At 37.8% G+C, this 20,475-nt stretch overlaps 1 protein-coding gene across 2 annotated transcripts; it reads right to left on the bottom strand.

Moving 5' to 3' along the window:
* Positions 1–86: 86 nt before the first annotated feature.
* LOC307140172 (uncharacterized protein) lies at positions 87–18,941 on the bottom strand. Of its 2 annotated transcripts, none has more exons than XM_079839452.1 (12): positions 18,736–18,941; positions 9,709–10,547; positions 9,506–9,627; positions 9,212–9,364; positions 7,566–7,789; positions 7,152–7,303; positions 6,964–7,067; positions 6,765–6,825; positions 2,927–3,015; positions 2,709–2,843; positions 726–826; positions 87–602 (listed from the first exon to the last, which is right to left on the bottom strand). In XM_079839452.1, the coding sequence occupies exons 2-12, from the start codon at positions 10,481–10,483 to the stop codon at positions 152–154; spliced, it is 2,367 nt and encodes a 788-aa protein (XP_079695578.1). In that variant the 5' UTR covers positions 10,484–10,547; positions 18,736–18,941; the 3' UTR covers positions 87–151. The 2 variants fall into 2 exon arrangements, with proteins under 2 accessions (XP_079695578.1, XP_079695579.1); XM_079839453.1 differs by lacking the exon at positions 18,736–18,941 and adding an exon at positions 10,811–10,979.
* Between the last annotated feature and the right edge of the window lie 1,534 nt (positions 18,942–20,475).

The raw sequence follows: 20,475 nt of genomic DNA, 5'->3' as shown, positions 1-20,475 counted from the left end.
TTTGAAATGAGAATCATTTTTCCTATAGTCCTTTTCACATAACTGGTTCTTAAATTTGTGAAGATGAGTCTGCCTTGACACACTTTAAAAGAAATAATCTTTTAATGAAAGTTCTTATAGGTTAAACAACTGTACACATCAAGTTTTGCCATTATTGGGTATTAGTCCAGGGTTTACTTAAACTGTCCTGTATGCTCAAATGAAGCCCATTTACCATAGAGCCTCGGTTATAAAACAGGCCACCGGTTTCTACATTGTGCAGGGCGCTCCATGTCTGCTGATGTCCTGTGTGAAGGGGTAAGGGGTGTGCTTTAGGGACAATCTGTGGATTCTGGTTGAGAGCGGTACTACTGGTTGGGCATGTACTCTGAGTCCTTGAGCTTTGGAGAAAAGCCAGCTGGTTCTGTGACTGGACCAAATTCTGAATCAGATTTTGGGTCAGGATGTGATTCTGATGGTGGGTCTGGTTTAGGTTTGTTTGAGCCAGTCCTCTGGTCAGGTGGTTCTGGTTTGGGTGTATCTGCAGTTTTTCTCTCCAGTCCTCTTGCTGCTGTCTGTGGATCTTCATGTGAGCATTTCTACTTTTTATTTTGTAGAACATCCTGGAAAAATTTTCCAAGGTCAAAAGGAAGGCTAGACACCATAAGCGTATGTACACTGAAAGCATGGTGTTTTTCAATTGCATATGTAGGCTACTACAGCATGGGCAATTTATTCATACTTACTTTCCACACTGTTTACAGGGGAAACTTGTGGGAAGTGGTGGGTTATGAATCAGTCTCTCAATACTGGCTTGGTTCACTAGCATCTTTGGGTCTGGAAGAACCTGTGGAAGAGTTTCAAAGTTATTTATTTTTTTACTGCAAAACTGGTGTTCCACATGCCCTTCAAAGAATATGGAACTTGAGCTATAGACTCAAGGAATAATTCACCTTAAAATTATCCCATGCTTTACTTTCCCTCAACCCATCAGGTGTATTTGACTTTTCTCCTTTCAGACTAACACCGTCTGAGTTCTATTAAATATCATTGATCGTCCAAGCTTTATATTGGTATTGAATGGCAGTCCTGATTTTGAAGTCAAAAATAACACATCCATCCATAAAAGTAATCCATATGGCTCAGGGGGTTACTGAAGGCCTTCTGAAGCAAAGTGATTGTTTTTGTAAGAATCCATTTTTTACTTTATAAACTAAAATAACTAGCTTCCAGCAATTGGCCAAATAATCCTTACTCTTGTCTTTTGCCATAAAATCGACTGTTAAAAGCTAGTATTTTAGTTTCTAAAGTTTAAACTATGGATGTTTTTCTTACATAAATGCTTCGGTTCAGAAAGACCTTTCTAGACCCTTTTCACAGACTGACTCGTTTTAAAAATGTATGTACATTTATAACGCATACTTTGTATAAAATTACAAAAAGCTAGTTGCTGCTGGGAGGGTTTTTCTAATACAGTGTCTATGGGAGTAATGGAAAAAAAACAGCAAAAACACTGCTATTATCAATCCCACTTTTTTGTGAAAACAGCATTGTGGTGTTTTTCTTTTGCTATTTGAGCAAATGGACAAATCTATTTAATGTATTCTCATTCACCGCTATACAAGTTAACCCAACTGACAACTCCCACTCTGAGAAACCCAGAAATGTGAAAAGGTTCTATTAACCCCCCTGGAGCAGTGTGGAGTACGTTTGAGGGATGGATGTTTTTTTTTTGTGGGCTTCAAAATCTCTTCCCCCATTCACTGCTATTTATAAGAGCCAGGAAGAGCCAGGACCATTTTTAATGCATCTCCAACTATATTAGTCTGAAAGAAGAAAGTCATATACACCTGGCTCAAAGGTGAGTGAATCATGGGCTAACTTTCATTTTTGGGTGAACTATCCCTTTAAACGTTGTTTACAAACAGATGCATGTTTGTAATGCTAAATAAAAAAGGCCACAGATTTTTAAAGGACTTTATAAAGAAACAAAACTTAACTGGAGGGAGAATGTTCCGCAAAAACATTTTTTTCCCCACTGAACATAGCATAGAACATAGTGTTTATAAATATAAATTCTATCAATGTCTTTAATTTATACAATTTGATATATTTTGACGCGCATGCGCGATGTAATGTTGCCCGTAGACTAGCGTGCTGTGAGTCTCTTTTCGCATTCCAGAAATGAATTTCTCACATTTGCAGATGAGGATATAACAACAAAACGTAAGTTATTTACGCTGGAAGAACATTTCTCAAACGCAGTACGGCACACGGCAATCTATCAAAGCACGTGACAGGGCAAACCACGCTAAACTATGCCTTTTATTATAAAACATTAGCGATTTTTGGTCAACTTGGGCCGTACAATGTTACAACTAAGCACCGCACTCTGTGACCCTGGCTATCTTTCATATGTTTTTCACTATAGTAATGGGAGAAACGAAGCTTTTCGAACCAATTGCTTCGAGAGTCACTTTGACAACTTTTAAAAGCAGCTTCAAATGTTTTCATAAAATTGTATTCTATTAAAAGTAATCTATAAATACTGAAATACCTTTTAAAAATGAAGGTTATGTAAAAAAAAATATTAGACGGCATGGCAAACTCAATTATATCATCCTCTTTGAATTAAATACAAACTCTCCTATGCAAGTTTGATACTTTGAACCACTGACTCGAAACAAATGATTCTTAAATGTTTTGAATCTTCAAGATGTCAGTCTTACCTGGTTGATGACGGCTGCAAGTCTCTCTTCCTCCAAACTTTCTTTCTCTCTCTCCATCTGCTTCCTTTGTTTCTCTGAAAGCCTCTTGGAGTTGTAGTAGAATTCAATACACTGTGGCACCTGCTTTGTTCTCACCTGGAAGTATGAACACGTTGAACTGCAAATGCTGTGATCTCGAATATTTGGTGGCTTAGATTTACAAATGTTTGACATATTACCATTTTATGTACAAAGGAGAAATCCTTTCCATAAATTGTGAAGGCCTTATGGAACAGTCTTTGTTCACTCAAAGTCCAGATATCCATTCCTAAATGCAAAGTGAAATAGGATTAGCATTGTTTCATTATCATTTGTTGACTAAATGTGTTTTAAAATTAAAGGTAGGGTAGGACATTTTTTATGAGGACTTTTTGTTATACTGGTTGAAACGCTCTTCACATCCTGATAGCAATCAATAGTATAATTCGTCTAAATATTAAAACATGTACATATATTTTCTGTGGAAGTTGAGAGACCAAAAAATGTTTGTCCATTCATTGCATACGGTCCGAATGCAATGATACAATGTCCTGTCTGCCTGTCAATGCCTATGCAGAGTTGTAGACAGACATTCATCGAGCACCACAAACAGCCACTTTTACAGTTCTTCCTGAACCAAAACAACCAGCTTATGCTGTATTCACACAATGTCATAACCGTAATTACAGGATGGCTGCCCGTGATGTTATACCCGGAGCTGTTCATGTCCTCAGACTCGGATTTATGCATTTCTATGTCGACACTATCAACGCCGAAATGAATCTGCAGCAGTCAGGTGAGACAATTAAGAGCTCTATAATAATAATAATAATGAATGTAAATAACTTACAATGTTATGTAGGGCTGCTCGATTATGGCCAAAATCATTATCGCGATTTAACACAATTATCGGTGGGTGATATGATTCAAGTCTTTTCATGATGTGAGTGATGTTAGATGTCAGTGAAATTTCACAATTATCGATACTTCAGCAAAAACTAGTACTAGGTTAATTAATGCAAGTAAAAAGTCCTCAAAACTGTTACAGGAGATAAGTAGACCGTCAGCAATACAATAAGAACAAAGAAATTAACAAAATTAGGATCAAAACAACAGAACAAAAATACAAATGAAATAAACAGTGCTTTAGGTTTTTCAGGAAGATGTACTAACAGTGGTATTCAAGGTAATAGCCTACAGAAATTGAATGAAGTAATTAAATGTAAAATAACACTGCTGTATTAAATATAGACTAATCCTTATACCTACAGTTTATTCTATCAAGAGCAGTGAGTGATCTTTGTCTTTTGTTTGATTAACAATAATGACTGCATCAGAATTATTAGGCTGCTGTCACTTTAAGAGCTAATGCCAGGGTTTTTCCTAGGTCAAAAATGGTCTTCAGTGGTGGCTGACAGACATGGACACACACACACAGTAAAAAGTACTCTACCCACGTGATCTGCAAGCGCAATACTGACAATAAATTTAAAATAAATTCAAAGAAACATTTTGTAATGTTTGCTTATCTTGTTTTGATACCTTGATGTTTTGTTTTTGTTCCTAATTTTTTACACTATTTACAGATAACAGTTTTGGTATATAATCATATCAATATTAAAAAGTAGTATTAAAAAAATTATTTAAATGCCATATACAATTTCATAAAATTATCAGCTAGCTAACAACAATTTTGTTCTGGTTTCACCTCACTCCAGTCTAAACTACATGATTTTAGGCAATTTATTTTACTACACAATGTGAACATAAATAACCTGAAAGACTGTGATAATTAAAACAAATTCTTACTATCCACTCTTGATAAATTGTGTAAGCACACTTGTGTTCTCATTTCAGAGGTGTTCTAAATGATTAAGCTGATTTGTGAGTTCAGTGTTGGACTGATCAGTTGTTCTGACAGTCGTTAAAATGATTCAGTTCAAAGGAGTCATTAGGTCGCGAATCGGACATTAGCAGACGCGTTGTGTGCGAATTCCGTCTGTCAGTAGTTCAGAACATCGCGAAAGATTTGTCAACACTTCATAACCGGATAGGATTTGTTTACCGTTTATTGAAAGAACTGTTTGTGTCAGCTGGTCAGAGCAGAGTCAACGTTTTTTGAGCGCAATTCACAGCCAGCGGTAATTAAAGGAAAAAAATGGGGCCTCAGCGAGCTCTGTAGGGGGGTCATGTCATATTTTGAAAAGTTGAGCAATGAGTATTTAATAAAAGTCCTTAACTTTTTCTGTTCAAAAATTACAAAATGAGCGAGTTCATCATGAATCCATATTCCAATCCGTGTTTTTGTCTGAACCTGAACCACTATGGTACACCTATAAGTGTTTACATTGGGACTATTTTACACTGGTTCGGACCGCTGCCGCTGCGGAGTAGCCCTGTATTTGTATTTATTTATTTATTTGGATGGGACAATGCATATTGATGAACGTAGAATATAAATTGACGTAAATACACAAAGCTAACTTCCATCCGTAGTCCCAGACATGGATAAACAAACAAAAACAAAACAAACATAATACCAAACATATAGAGATAAAAAAAATGTCAATGCATAGATAAAATACTTGTTATAATAATTATTTCAGATATTTAAAAAGACAACTATTCCTATGCATAGGCATCCTAAAGTGCTTATAAATATACCTATTTTATTAAAGTGCCAGTGCATAGTTCTTACCTAATGTTCACAGTTTTGGTTGTTAATCAGCCATCTTTTAAGCTGTTTCTTAAACGAATTAAAAGTGGGGCTTTCTCTAATTAACGTTGGTAGTCACCTGCGTGACTCGTCATAGACATACACAGAGAGAAGTAGTTCTGGCTACAATGTTCTTCTGAAAGACGCATTATTCTGTTAATAAACGCAAGTTTATTATCGCTCGCGATAGCGCCAAAAGCCTCAAAAATAAAGCCTCACAAAGGCAGAAGTCATTTAGTAATAGCCTATATAATTTTTTTTTAACCTACACACCAGTGTGAATACTGATATTTTTGTTATTGCATTTCAAAGGGCCTACTAACATTTTTGTTATTGTGTTTTCAATATTATAGGCTATTATTTGTGCATAAACATATCTGGTTATAGTATATATACTGTTTGTTTGAAAACAACACCATATTTTGTCATCCTTGCTCCAAGCTTACTAGAGTGATAATATCATGAAATGTGAAGGGGGGGGGGCCCTGAGATATTTTCTTGGGAAAATGGGGGTCTCAGACAAAAAAAGGTTGGGAACCACTGATCTACATCACTCATAAATCACAATAACGGATCAAATAAGGCTTTGGCGGGACAAAATTGCTTTGGCGGCCGCCAAAAAATGTAGGAAAACCCTGGCTAATGCACGGATCCAATATACTGTTACACATATCCAATATACATGTTTTCTTTCTCAACTTTTGACTGTGTTTGAGGATTCTTACCAAAACAGCATTTCGACATATTTGTATGTAGGCTATTTGACCGTTTAGGTGCGTATCTTCTGAAGCGCACAAGTATACTTTGCTAATGCGTGTGCTGCCCCGTCTCGGAGCGCGCGCACAGAATGCCGCCAAGGGAACAGTGTATTCACAGTTTAATACGCTTTTAATACACTTAATAACACTTTGTAATATCAAGCATGTCCCGCAGTTTAGCGACAATAGACAGCATTTTACAACGCTCACTTATTTCAGCTTAGGGAGGAATGAAAGTGCACCGTTGTGAAGAAAATGATGGTGCGCTGGACGAAATGCTGCAATGGCAAAATAATCGTTTCACGTCGATTATTTTGTTTTCATAATCGTTGGAAGCGGAAAATCAAGTACGATTAATCGCACAGCCCTAAGATACATGAGGTAGATTAACGGCGTCTCTAGTGACGCTTTGCAGACTCTGCTGTTCGCGGTCATTTGTTTTGAAGGAGGCGTGGCTTTGGAGACGCTCTGAAGGGAGGGTGGGATCTCATACTTTCAAAGCTAGCTTTCTATCACTAGCCTCTCAGAAATTGCCTACCCTACCTTAAACAAATGAGTATTTACCTGAATAGTGATAGTTTTCTGATGGAGGGGAGTCTTTAAACAACAGCATCTCCAGCGCTGCCTGTTGTGTAAAAGAAGGAAATTAAATATTACATTGAATGAATTTGTGGAAGACAACTTAACAAAAAAAGTCACGACCATTTTGGAGAGGTAATTGTGAGGCTTATGAACATAAATTCATAATGAACATCGCACTTACTAGAATGTTTCCCTTGCAACAAGACAGGCTATGAAGGGCAAGCTCCAAATTGGCGCCACCTCCTGGTAGAACACTGGAGGCACTCAGGTCAAGAAGATTCTCAACTGAGGTTTGAAATCCAAATCACACTCATCAATAATGTTTCAAAAAAACTACTGGCTTGATGGTAATTTGAATAATGTTATTACCATGCTGTAAAAGAGTGTCGCTTTCTTCTAACTCCGCCCAAGGTTTCCATAACAGCTCCTCCCTGACCGCTTCCTCTGGACATTCCCCATGCTCTCGTCCCATTATCAGATCTGGCAGCTCAGCTTGGAACTCTGGGCCTATATTTATGCACCTTGGGTGGGAATGGGATAGAAAGTTTAATGACATCTTCTGTCCCACAAAAAATAGGAAGATTTGACACAACCAAGCAGATTCTAACCAAATCAAGAAATATAAAACTTGACACATTTTTTAAAATTATTATTATTGTTGTCAAATTAGTAAACCATTCAGACATGCTCTTAATAAATCAGCATTTGCTTCGGGGGGAAATCATTCTCTGCCTCGTATAGGACATCAATGAGCGACTGAGAAGAAACGAACAAACAGCTCACCTTTGTGAGTCATCATCTTTCCTCTCGTCTGTCCACAGTGCTCTGTTTTCCACGGCAAGGGAAGACAGCAGGTTGCAGAAGAGCCCCGTTCCACTACGTGCCGGGTTCAGCATCGGAGGTGGCGTATAGTGAGGTACAGTCTCTTCCCAGTTCTCCGTGTACTCCCTACTCAGCTGGATCACACTGTTGAACGGGACTCCAGTATAGACAGAACTGGGAACATTCTGCATGAATAAAGTTGCATGTAAGCGACGCTACGTAAAATGTTGCTGCAGAGCCAATCACAGCTTATAACAGGCGAAGGCATTGTGGCTTGTGGTTTTAACTTAGCACTCGTAACTGTACATTATTGTATATATACACTGCTGTTCACAAGTTTAAGGTCGGAAAGTTTCTCTAATGTTTTTTTAAGATTTCTCTTATGCTCTGCATGTAGTTGATCTAAAATGCAGTAAGATCAGTAATGTGAAATATTATTACATTAAAACATATTTATTATATTCTATTAATATGGGTATTTTAATATATCAGTAAAACAGTGTCACATGATCCTTCAGAAAACATTCTGATATGCTGATTTGCTGCTAAAAACAATTTTCTTATTATTATCAATGTTGAAAACGGTCGTGCTGCTTAATTATTGTAGAAACCTTTTTTTTTTATTCTTTGATGAATAGGAAGTTCAGAAGAACAGCATTTATTTGAAGTAGAAATTGCAATGTAGAAATCCACAATTTTGAACTGTTGTGTGTATGTATACACACACACACACAGTACCGGTCAAAAGTTTGGAAACATTACTTCAAGGAAACATAGTTTCATTTTATTTGATAAAAAATATAGTAATGTTGTGAAATATTATTACAATATAAAATGATAGTTTTCTATTTTAATATAATTTACCATATAATTTATTCCTGTGATGAAAGCTGAATTTTCAGCATCATTACTCCAGTCTTTAGTGTCACATGATCCTTCAGAAATCATTCTCATATGATGATTTGATAACCAGTTATTCTCAAGGTTGGAAGCAGTTGTTCTGCTAAATATTTTTTTGGAACCTGTGATACTTTTCCAGGATTTATTGATGAATAAAAAGTTAAAAAGAGCAGCATTTAATTAAAATAGAAATATTTTCTAACAATATAAACCTTTACTATCACTCTTAATCAATTTAACACATCCTTGCTAAATAGTTTTTGAATGGTAGTGTATATTCTTACAAAATATTTCCATTTTAAATAAATGCTGTTCTTTTTTTCTTTTTTTTTTTTTTACTTTTCATTCATCAAAAAAATCTGAAAAAAAGTATATAGGTTATAAAAAAATATTAAGCAGCACAATTGTTTCCAACTGAAGACTGGAGTAATGATGCTGAAAATTCAGCTTTGATCACAGAAATAAATTACATTTTAAAGTACATTAAAATTGAAGACCATGATTTTAAATTGTAATAATATTTCACAATATTACAGTTTTTTTTCTGTATTTTTGATCAAAATAAATGCAGACTTAATGAGCACGCAAGACTTCTTTCAAAAACATAAAAAATAGCAATGTTTCCAAACTTTTGACAGGTACTGCATATATATAGATAGATATATATGGTCAAAATGAAATGAATTAGTAAATTGTTGGTCTCATGCCTGTGTGCTGGAGGACCCCGGAGGTTTGTCTGCGGACCCAGGACTGAAGTTCCCTCCAAAACTGAATCGTGATCCTTCTCCTGGCCCTGACCCCTGCACATGGAGGCTGGACTGGTGCAGAGAAGGTCCATATGAATGGGAGGATTGCCCCATCTGTCAAGATGAAAGCATTGGTTGTGAATGTTGCCAACCAGCTTAAACTACAGAACATGAGAATGATGTGAAAGCCATCGATGCATCGATCGAATATGCTTGACCAGGGTGGCGATCTGTGTGAATGTGCAGATGACAGACCTGAGGCCATGTCATGTGATCTTCAGATGCCCCGGGCTCGTGACCCATCTGTTGCTGCACGCACGACTGGGGATGATGATGTTGAGCCGGTGCAGGGTTGAGGGACATTTGCATCGAACAGTCTAAGCAAGAAAAACACGTTTCATTAAAAAAATCACACACACAGGTCAACTCACAAAACATTGCGTTTAGGTTACCCGTACCTTTCTGCAGGGAGTTTATTTGTTTCAGGTGAGGGCTTCCATGCTCTGAATAAACTTGGGAGGAGTTTGAATCTTGTTGGAGGTGCTGCGATAAGTCCAAAATGTCGCTGCCCTCAGCTTGCAGCTGGAGCCAAATTGGGTGATTGTACCGGCCAGTGGACGGCGAAGGTAGAGAGGGAAAGAACTGCAGCGACCCATCCGTCTGCGTTTGCATCTGCGATTGGCTCAAGATCTGGCCGGGGAGGAAATGTTGAGGTCGTTTGGGAGGAGAGAAGGACGGAGGAGGCAGGGGCGTCGGAGGTGGACTAAGCACCAGAGGGAAGGAGAGGGAATGTGAAGGAGGAGTGGAGTTGAAGCCGCTCTGCTCTCCTCCATCCAGCATTCGCGAAGTGCTACGACTGCAAAACGCCTCGGAGAAAGAATCCAGTTTTTGTTGCTGATGCCCAGTTGCTTCGTAACAGTCTGCCGCCTCCTGTTGGTGGCAGAGTGAAATCCAGTCGGTCTCATACGCTCCAACTTGTGCCTTGATCCTATTCAGTCCCATAGAGGACACAGGGGACGTATTCGCCCAATAAGCAGCGCTCGGCGATTGATCTATTCCATTCAGAGCGCTCCCCGTGCCATCCGTGGCTTCACACGGGACTTCAAATGAGCCGAGCCCACTCATTGAGCTTTGCTGGTAAAGATCGTGGCTTGACCTTTGACCTTCTGCCTGAGGTCGAAACATAGGAGCGAAGGAGAGCGACTCGGGTTCGGGAGATGTATGGTCAGCCATGTGGCGTCGTGTTGCAAATGGCTGAAGCACCCACGAGTTAGAGGACGCTCATAGCATCTGAAAACTGAAAAGACACAAGACAAAGATCGTAAGATGTCATCGAAACCCTTTCAACCTCACGAACGTTAGTGAGCCAAACCACACAAAACAACCGATTAATGGTTTCTTAGCATCTCCCTTCTGTAACAACTGCTTTTTAGCAGCAAAGAGAAACAGCGCCGGAGAAACAGAGCAACGTCTACAGCAACAATCAAAAGAACGGCCTTTGTTTGTTCTATGTTTAGCTTTTCACCTCTTCCTCGCTCTACTTGTCTAGTGCTTACTCACCAGTGCTCTTCTTTCTTTATCCATAACCTGTTGCTTTTGTTCGTGTGCTATCTATTCACGTCGACCTGTGAGCGTGCGAGCCAGCAAACAAAATTAAAACGCAGCCACGTGTGAAAGCAGCCGCGCTCTCTGGCTTGTGCACAAACGCATCATACCTAAACGTGAAAACACTTTCTCACACATATTTTTTTTTGACAGGTGCCACCGATCAAAAGGTAAGCCTTCGGTTGTCATAGAGTCACCCCCTCCCTTAAAACCCTGAACCGAAAGCCACATCCTGAGGAAGCAGTCACGGATCTCCCTCTATCTCTCGCTCTTTCTATCTCTCTCTCCCTCTTCTGTCTTGCTCTCCTCCTTAACCTCTTTTCCTTCTCAGTCTATTTTTATCTGTTCTCCTACATCACAGACTAAAGCAATCTGTGGTATACTCACAGTCTCCCTTTTGGTCCAACGAGGGCCTCGTTCATGACAGTAGAGCAAACGGCAGAATCCAGCAAAACGTATGCTTTTTTTAAAACAATTAACAAAAGCTGCTGGATGAAAGCGTGCTGTCTTCACTGATGTTGGCAGGCTATGAGACCTTTTGGGCTTATTGTGCTTGCGGCTCGGAGTGTTATCTTGAGATTCGCATCTGTTGTGGTTAGTGACTTGAGTGTAAAGAACGTAAGAGTTGTTTAACTGGCAGGTAAGGCGTGGGTGTTCGTGTAAGTGTATACGATATGAGTGAGAGGCAACGTTTCCTGTCGAGTGTGTGTGTGTGTCGGTCAGAGTAAAAACATGTTTGTGTATGTTTGAACTCTTTTCTTTGTGTTAATGTTGTGTTAAGTCTTTAACCTAATTGCTTTATTGAGGTTGAATGCATGCATAAGTGTGTGTTTCTCTGTGCTTGTGTTTGTGTGTGGGCGACAAGACATGTTTACGCCAGTGAGAATCTGTGGTTGCTCAAAATCATGTGACGGGAAGTTGACCATGAAACAACGACAGAACAGGAAGTGGACAAGGGAAACCTCCGTACACCCCGCCTCCGCTCTCTCGCTCTTTCTGCAAGTGTATCCCTCTTATACCCACAATATAAATTGTTTCCATACCGCATACATCGTCTCCTCACCCCTTTTTCCACCCACACATAGTGTTTCCCTCTCTTTCTCTCGCATGCTACACTGTAAACCTGAATAAGTAGGCAAAACAATAAAAAAAATTGAGGTAATCCGTTTAAGTTAAGAACGTTCGAGTAAGCAGAACTGGCAGAATTTTGTTTTGTACTCGTACAGTTTAATTGCTCTACTTTAAATATTTGAGTAAAACAATTCATACATTTAACTTAAAATTATGTAATCTCAACTTAAATATTTTAGGCTTGTTTTAAGTGCTAACTTGCTAATTGGTAACACAACAGTTGCATCCCAATTTGTGTACTTATGCACTATTCTATGGCGTTTTTAAGTATAAATAGTGTGAGTAGTGTGTTCACACTGAAAATTAAAAAGTTGCACTTGAAATGCCTGGATGATGCACTTAATTAACGAAGAAAACAAAGTGTGCTGGACATGCACTCAACTGTCGCAGCTTTAATTATGTAGCGAAAGGCGTGTTACTCAGTGTGTTTCAACCGCAGGAACCAGGGACTAAATGAAGATCCGGGTTAATATTTCCCCTCAAAACGGCCCTGCTCGCGAGGTAGTACTTCTTCAAAGTTCAGGAACTTTCTGGGGTGGGACTTGGGCGCTGAACATGCTGATTGGTTGAGCTCACGCAGCATTTTATTTCAACCTAAAAGTCTGTTGCGGTGCGTGCAGTAAGAGTTGTTTACTATTCAAATCAATGATGAAGTTTAAAAAATACGACCGATGGACCAACAACGAGGTTCAGACTTTATTAAAGGGTTAGTTCACCCAAAAATGAAAATTCTGTCATTAATGACTTACCCTCATGTCGTTCGACACCCGTAAGTTATGAATCAATGAGCCGAATGATGATTCGGATCGCGTGTCAAACCGCCAAACTGCTGAAATTTGGCGATTCAAACCGCTGAATCGACTCGCTGATTCATAACGCTTCGAAGCTTCATGATGCCTTGTTTTGAAATCGTCATCACTATGTAAGTCGTTATTTAGGGTTTTTTTGCGCACAAAAACTATTGTCGCCGATTCATAAAGTTATTGTAGAACCACTGTAGTGAGATGGACTTTGTAACGACGTCTTTAGTGCCTTTTAAGGGTCTTGAGAGTGAACCGTGCCATTGTGTCAATGGAGGCCTTTCAGAGCCATCAGATTTCAACTAAAATATCTTCATTTCTGTTCTGAAGATGAACGGAGGTCTGACGGGTGTCGAACGACATGAGGGTAAGTCATTAATGACAGAATTTTCATTTTTGGGTGAACCAACCCTTTAAGTTTATTTGTGGAGGACAAAATTCAGTGGGCTCTGGAAAGCCGCGTGCAGTCCTACGTCAACGGACTAGTCTTTACGGTACTTTAGATCGCTATGGAAACGCAAAAAACAACAGGTCTGAGGGGAAAAAAGTTCCTGGGACAAATTTTTCTGGGTAATTTCAGTGGAAACTGGTCTATAGAAATTGCTGAATGAGTAATTGCCAGCCCCGACCCCCCCCTTTAGAGTGGCAAAGCATGCTGGGAAATAGAAATCCCAGCCCAGTTTCAGTTACATTTAAGTTTGTCTAAATTAAAAGAAACAAGTTCAAAACTAAAAAAAAATTAAACGATTCAGTTCACTTAAAATGTGTCAGTTTTGGGAACTCAAAAGAAAAATACTCATAAAAGTTAATTTGATTGTTTAAAGCCACAATATATCATTTTTTTTTGCCACTAGAGGTCGCTTATTCAAAACAAAGGCGTAGCTTGATGACGCCTTGATTTTTTGGAGCTTTTATTCTGCCGGTCGCCGCTTCCTCTTCTTCCGCTCATGTGTATGTTGAGTAACGCAGCGCTGTTTTATCATATTAGATACATTTGAGTGTGTTGAAAGTTATGTTATAGTGCTACTCTGTGCGTTCGCTCAGCGGCTGCTATAAGATGCTTGTTCACACTGCAGTGAGCTAGATCAATATTAGACATGGTAAAACATGGTACTCGCGGTAAATCAAGAAAAGGAGATTTAATCAATAAGAATAACTGTGTTGAGCTATATTACAATGATTAGTTTTCTGTCAATGAATGTATCTAAACAGTTGCTCACCTGTCTAATAAAACACATAATATATTAAAGAGTCTTTGTTGTTTCCATGGTATCTACAAAATGAAACCGAAATCGAGGGTAACGTGGGTATGATGTCACTGATAGGTGACGCACGGACACGGCCCATGTCCTGCTTATTTCTCTGGATTTAAACAGTCTTGGAAACGTTTGGGATAATGCAAGTACACAACTCAACAAAATATATAACATTGTTCTGGTGGTTTTTGGATATTTTAATAAAAAAATCTTACATATTGTGCCTTTAATTTAAGCTTACCCCACTCAAACATATGAATTTTTTCGAGCATTAGGGTTTACAGTGTATCTTATTCACACTATTTTATATGAACTGTTCTTGCTTGGATCGTAGCAATTCAACTTAACCACTGCATTTTTATTTTGAATGAAAGGTCAGTACTACAGATCCTCCCACTCTGTCTCCGTGCCCCGCATCTCAGTCAGAGCCATTACACGGCCCCCGCACAGGTTGTAGGTTTAGCAGTTTTGGCTGATGAGGGTGATGTTAATTCAGTGGTGAGTACAGTATGAATGTACCTGCACAAGGCACCTACACAAACCTCACCATTAGCATAATGTGGGTGAAAGAATAAAGGTGTAAGACAATACGCAGAGAGAAGACGGATTCCTGGACCAGATAAATGGAGATTTTTTTACTCTCACTGCCCTACTTTTTTTTTCTTTTTTGCCTTTTAAATCTGCTTTGTAGAAGTTTTTATTATCCAAGAACGGCGGGTGTGAGAATTCGGGACTTTTTTGCATGCCTAAAATGCATGCTTAATTCAATATCGCATGCCCTAAATCCATTATGTCATCAGATAATACTTGAGAAAGGGGCGAGCGGGTTAAGGAGAGACTAAAACAACAGGATATAATTGATGGAAAGATGACTGTGGAGGCTGTTTTCTAGTTTTCTGTCAGATGTGTGAAAGAGCGAACAGAGGAGGGGGAAAGCAGCAGAGTGGTTTGGACTTTTTTTCCTCTCCTCTATCATTCTATCAAACCGTTTATCTTATCTATGAGAAAACCTTTATAAGTGCATGCAAAGAGATCAGAGATGAATGCGTCGAACAAATGAAAGAAGTCAGAAAGGAATGAGAGGAGAACCTAAACTCCTGTTGAATGTTTTCCTGCAGTTTAGCTTGCGCAAATAAATAAATGGGCTTTTTTTAAAGTGCAAATTAAGTCCCTTGAACCTACAGTTTATAACGAATTTAGACTCTTCTCCGTCATTAGTCTTCTCCTGTCTGATCAATAGTCCTCTCCTTGTCAATGTCAAATGGGCTGATGATGTATTTCAGGAGTAATAATTCACGTATTTAAACATCAGCAAATTCAAATGACGGAACTTTCCACTGAATTTCGGGACTAATTACAATAGACCACATGTGGCCATGAGAATAGATGGAAATGCATCACTACATGAAACTACATGATCTTTTACTATTGTGCACATTTACTTCAGCTGTAGCTTCGCCTCTTGTGTGACGAATTACTTGTGCTTTGAGGATTTCAATTGCAACTGGATAAAAGTGTCTGCTAAATTACTAAATATAAATAAATATAAATGAACAATTCAGATTCTTATACTTAAGTCTGGCCGTCCATGTCGTCCCATCTCTGAGCTGGTGACCTTTTTTAGGATGGCATATACTGTTATAAAGTATTTTTAGTTTTGGAATTGTATTGATGGTTTATAATAGCTGAAATGTAATTATAAACTTGAAATTAATCATTTAAATTATTAGCACAGCTACATTCGCATACTGGTTAGTGAACCGAATGACGAATGGTAAAATCTGCAATTTAGATTTATCATATGTTAATATTTGGATGAAAATGTATTTTTTTGGCAATATTCAGATTTCATGGTCAGTCATTTTCAGTGCTAAATGTTACACGTTATCAAATCGACCCTTACTTAAATAGTTTCTTTAAGGCGATGATCCTTGTCTCAAATGCACGAGTGTTTCCCCTGTAAAAAATAAATAAATAAATGAAAATTTATTTTGGATAAGTCTAGCAGTAAAAGCTTTCCCACGAAAGTGATAATGAATCAAAATAAGCGACAGTTTGAAAGTACGCTTTTATGATTACATGAATATATTTAGGTTCTGCTCAAAAGGTTTTCTATAGAGAGAATGATATATAAAATGACAATAAAAAGTTTTAAAAAACCCATGACTCTCACAAGCCATTGCAGTCTCACTGACATAATGATTATTGATCAGATTTATCACCAATATGATTCAATTCTTGTGTTCGTTTGTATATCTGTTTTTGTGTTTGTTTGTATATCTGATTTTTTTTTCATAGACGAAAAATAGCTAATTTGTGTCTTAATGTTTTTTATCTAAAAATGTAATTAGCGCAAAATGATAAACAAGAATGCATATAGTGACAGGCCTCTAAAGCAATCTGTCCTCATAATTGCATCAATAACATCTCGAACCAGTATTTGCATATCATATGTAAAAGAAATTTTAAACAAAAAGCTATTGACGTTTGTAGATTTCGTTTATATTAAACAGGTGCAAACTAAATTGAATATCTTGCCTTTTATTGTCAAATAGTATAGCATTTCCATAGTCAAATAACACGCTAGAACTGTTAAGTTATACATAAAAGTATTTGTTTAGCTATCTAATATATAAGATATATAAATTATAATTAATGTAGATTATAGACTCATTTTATTTATATATATATATATATATATATATATGTATATTTATATATTTACATCCAATATGTGACATTTGACTCTATCTGAAAATGCAATTTGTGTTTTCCTTAACGTATCAGTCAGATTACATGAAGCCAATCCTACATTTTCTTTTAAGTATTCCATTATTTTAAAAAGCATCGCTAATTTGTGCTTGGTGACCATCGTCATATTCAGTTCGACCTTATACGAAATAATGATCCGAGTTTTAAAACTCCCTTCGCACCTTACGAAAACCCATTCAATGGCCGAATAACAAAGACGTAACGCTGTACTGTTTAAGCAGCATTACTTATGCATATTAAAGCTAAATTTGGCCGCAGTGATCAGCAGACAGGAAATATGCCCTTGCTGGATGTCAACATCAGACATCAAAATCTTGCTTACGCATCATTTAAATGATCCAAAGAGGTTAAAGGCACAAACTAGAAGCTATTTTATTAGTAGTAGTATTCGCATTAAGCTTAATATTGTTTTACAGTGTAAAGTTTAAACACTGAACATTTTGGCTAATTATTTATTATATATATTTTCAGGAATCAGCATCGCTTGGATGACTTCTCGACAGCAGTCGAGTCATGGAGGCGGTTGCAGGACGTTATCCGTCATATTACAGGTGAGTTTAATTTCGGTAGCACTTTATTTTACAGTCCTGCACATACTATATACGGAAATACTTTATTTTACAGTGTCCTTGTTTCATATGTTACATGTACTTACCATAGTAAATTATGCATAATTGCATGCAACTAACCCTAATCCTACCCTAACCCTATAATAAGTACATGTAGTTACTAAATATTACTCAGTACTTATAAATATACAATTACACTGTAACAATGACCCCTTAAAATAAAGTCTAACCCTATATACTTATTATAGTAATTACAATATTAGGTACTAACCCTGAACCTCCCCCTAAACGCAACATTAACACATGCAGTTACCTTATATTACACTGTAAGTACACGTACTGTAAAATAAAGTGTAACCATAATTTCATAAATGACTATTCTCAATTGCTTTTCCACGCGTGACATTATACTTTGCAATAATAGCGAAAAACCTTTCTTATTAGACCCCGCTTTGTAAATATGAAAAAGTACGCTAATGACAGAAGAATCACACAATGAATTATACATTATTAAGTGACTTCTTAATAGTCTGCCATCAACAACTAGGTCATTAATGACTGCAGTTTGTGTTCAAAGGAAGAGCCTTGCACAGATATCAGGAATATCAGTCCCATGATCATCCACGCCACTCTTTAATTGCACATAAAAGGTGAGCTAAAACAGGAATTAACCTTAAAGCTACAAAATCATTTTTTAAAGCTAAGAATTTACTGGACATGACTTGCATTAATAGAAATGATTGTTTTATTATACAGAGCACAGAATCAAAAAGAGCTCGGATTTCATTTCTCGTGAGAATGACTCAGGGACACGTAAAACTCACAGATTATCGGCAAAATCGATGAACTATTTTGTGATTCGCAATACATCGAATGTTGCAGAAGCCACTGAAATATACTCAAGGAGCGTTACAAATGCTGTTAAGTATTATCATGTTTTGCATCTCATAAACTAAAAAAGATAAACCTTAATTAAGGCAAAAAGAGGTGCATTGTGGCACCTCATTCAATCCCTGTTGAGGTTCTAGCGTATCCTCTACACTCCAGCTGTTTTCCTAAACTAGGCCTCAAACACGCAGATCCATGTTTCTCAGCTGAAACTACTTTTGCGCAAGTCTACGAGTCTGGTGCAATGCATAATCTTATGACTTTCAAGCACAAGTGAAACACATCGCTTTACATTCAAGATGCAAAAACAAACAAGATGAGTGTCAGCGCAGCCAGGCCTGTGTCTTAAACAACTGAAATAGATACTTGTAAAACACTTCTGACACCGTTTTAGCACTTGCTAACTCACTTTGCCGTCTGTTCTTTTGTTGGCTTGTTCATAAACAGAGTAAGATGTCACTTACCGCTCTGAAGTCAAGGCCCGCAGGACAGTTGAACTCTAGCAGCTTCATGCACGAGTGAATGAAGGAGGGATGCACTGTTAAGGTAAGACAGACAGAGTGAGAAAGACTGCGGAGGTGTTGGTGATGGTTAACTTTTCGGTACGGCAGTCTTCTCTTGGTTCCTCTGATCTTTTGAAGCCTTTGTCATTGTGATCCTGGAAACGAGTGAGAAAAAAAACATCATACACCATAGAGTAAGAGAGAGAGAGAGAGAGAGAGAGAGAGAGAGAGAGAGAAAAAAAAAACCTGTATTGCTCCGACTCAGACCTCAGCTCTCAGTTTGACAAAGCCTGTCCTTGCCCCTACCTTTTTTTTTTTCACTCTCTCTTTCTTATCCATCTTGCGTTTGTTTGTTATTTACCACTATGAAATGCTATTTGGGAAAAAATGTATTCTACAAACATGTGTCCTATTGCTTGTAGGACGTTGATATAAATGGGATGGCTATTCTTCCTCCTGGGGTTTCAACCGGGTAGCTGAAGGTACTACATTAAGTCAATGTCGATAATAAAGCATAATAGAATTGATACCGAACATTGGAATAGCAGTAAGACAGCAGTTGATTTAGGATAAAACCTGTTAAAAGACGGTTTTAGTGCACTAGAAATAAATAAGGTAACATCTATGATCAAAAATCGAACCGAATCGCTTTAGGTTACACCAACAGAACTAGTTTTAAGAGTTTGAAAATTCGGTAACACTTTAGTATACATTCACTATTAACTATGACTTTTGCCTCAGTAAACTCCTAATTTACTGCTTATTAATAGTTAGTTAGGTAGTTTTTGTAGCGTTTGGGTAGTGGGGTAGACTGGGTAAACCCAGCCCAATCTGCCAGCGATTTGATTTAGCCCTGCACCTCAGGCTGGAAACCTGTACATATTTCTATCCTTCTTCCATTGCAAATCTGCAGGGACCAATCACAACGGCTTATCCAGCTGGTGCCCTATAGGTGAGTTTAACACAATGACGGAAAGAGAAGCGATGGATCGTTGGTCTGATTGGTTGACGGACTATCCAATTGCGTACAGAGTCATTTGAACTATGCCCATTGATCACGCCTCTTGTGCAGTAGAAAATACAGAGCAGACTCCCCACACCAATGTTCAATCTTAAAAGATTAATAGATTTAGGATGTAGAATAAGGTATTAATATCCAATATCTTAGTAATATGCATGCTAATAAGCAATTAGTTAATAGCGAGAATTGAACCCTAAAATAAAGTGAAACTTCTGTCATCATTTACTCACGTGGTTCCAGAAGACTTTCTTTCTTCTGCGGAATAAGAAAGAAAGATATATCAAGCATCTTTCGACTGTTTATATGTATACAATGAAAGTTAAAGGGTTAGTTCACCCAAAAATGAAAATTCTGTCATTAATTACTTACCCTCATGTCGTTCGACACCCGTCAGACCTCCGTTCATCTTCGGAACAGAAATGAAGATATTTTAGTTGAAATCTGATGGCTCTGAAAGGCCTCCATTGGCTCAATGCACTTTACACTCTCAAGACCCTTAAAAGGTACTAAAGACGTCGTTACAAAGTCCATCTCACTACAGTGGTTCTACAATAACTTTATGAATCGGCGAGAATAGTTTTTGTGCGCAAAAAAACCCCTAAATAACGACTTATATAGTGATGACGATTTCAAAACACGGCCTCATGAAGCTTTGAAGCGTTATGAATCAGTGAGCCGAA

This window comes from Gobio gobio (assembly GCF_949357685.1).
Source record: "Gobio gobio genome assembly, chromosome: 2".
In the NCBI taxonomy this organism is placed as follows: Eukaryota; Metazoa; Chordata; class Actinopteri; order Cypriniformes; family Gobionidae; genus Gobio; species Gobio gobio.
The sequence above is the reverse complement of the archived record's forward strand: the minus strand, read 5'-3'. Positions and strand labels throughout refer to the sequence as shown.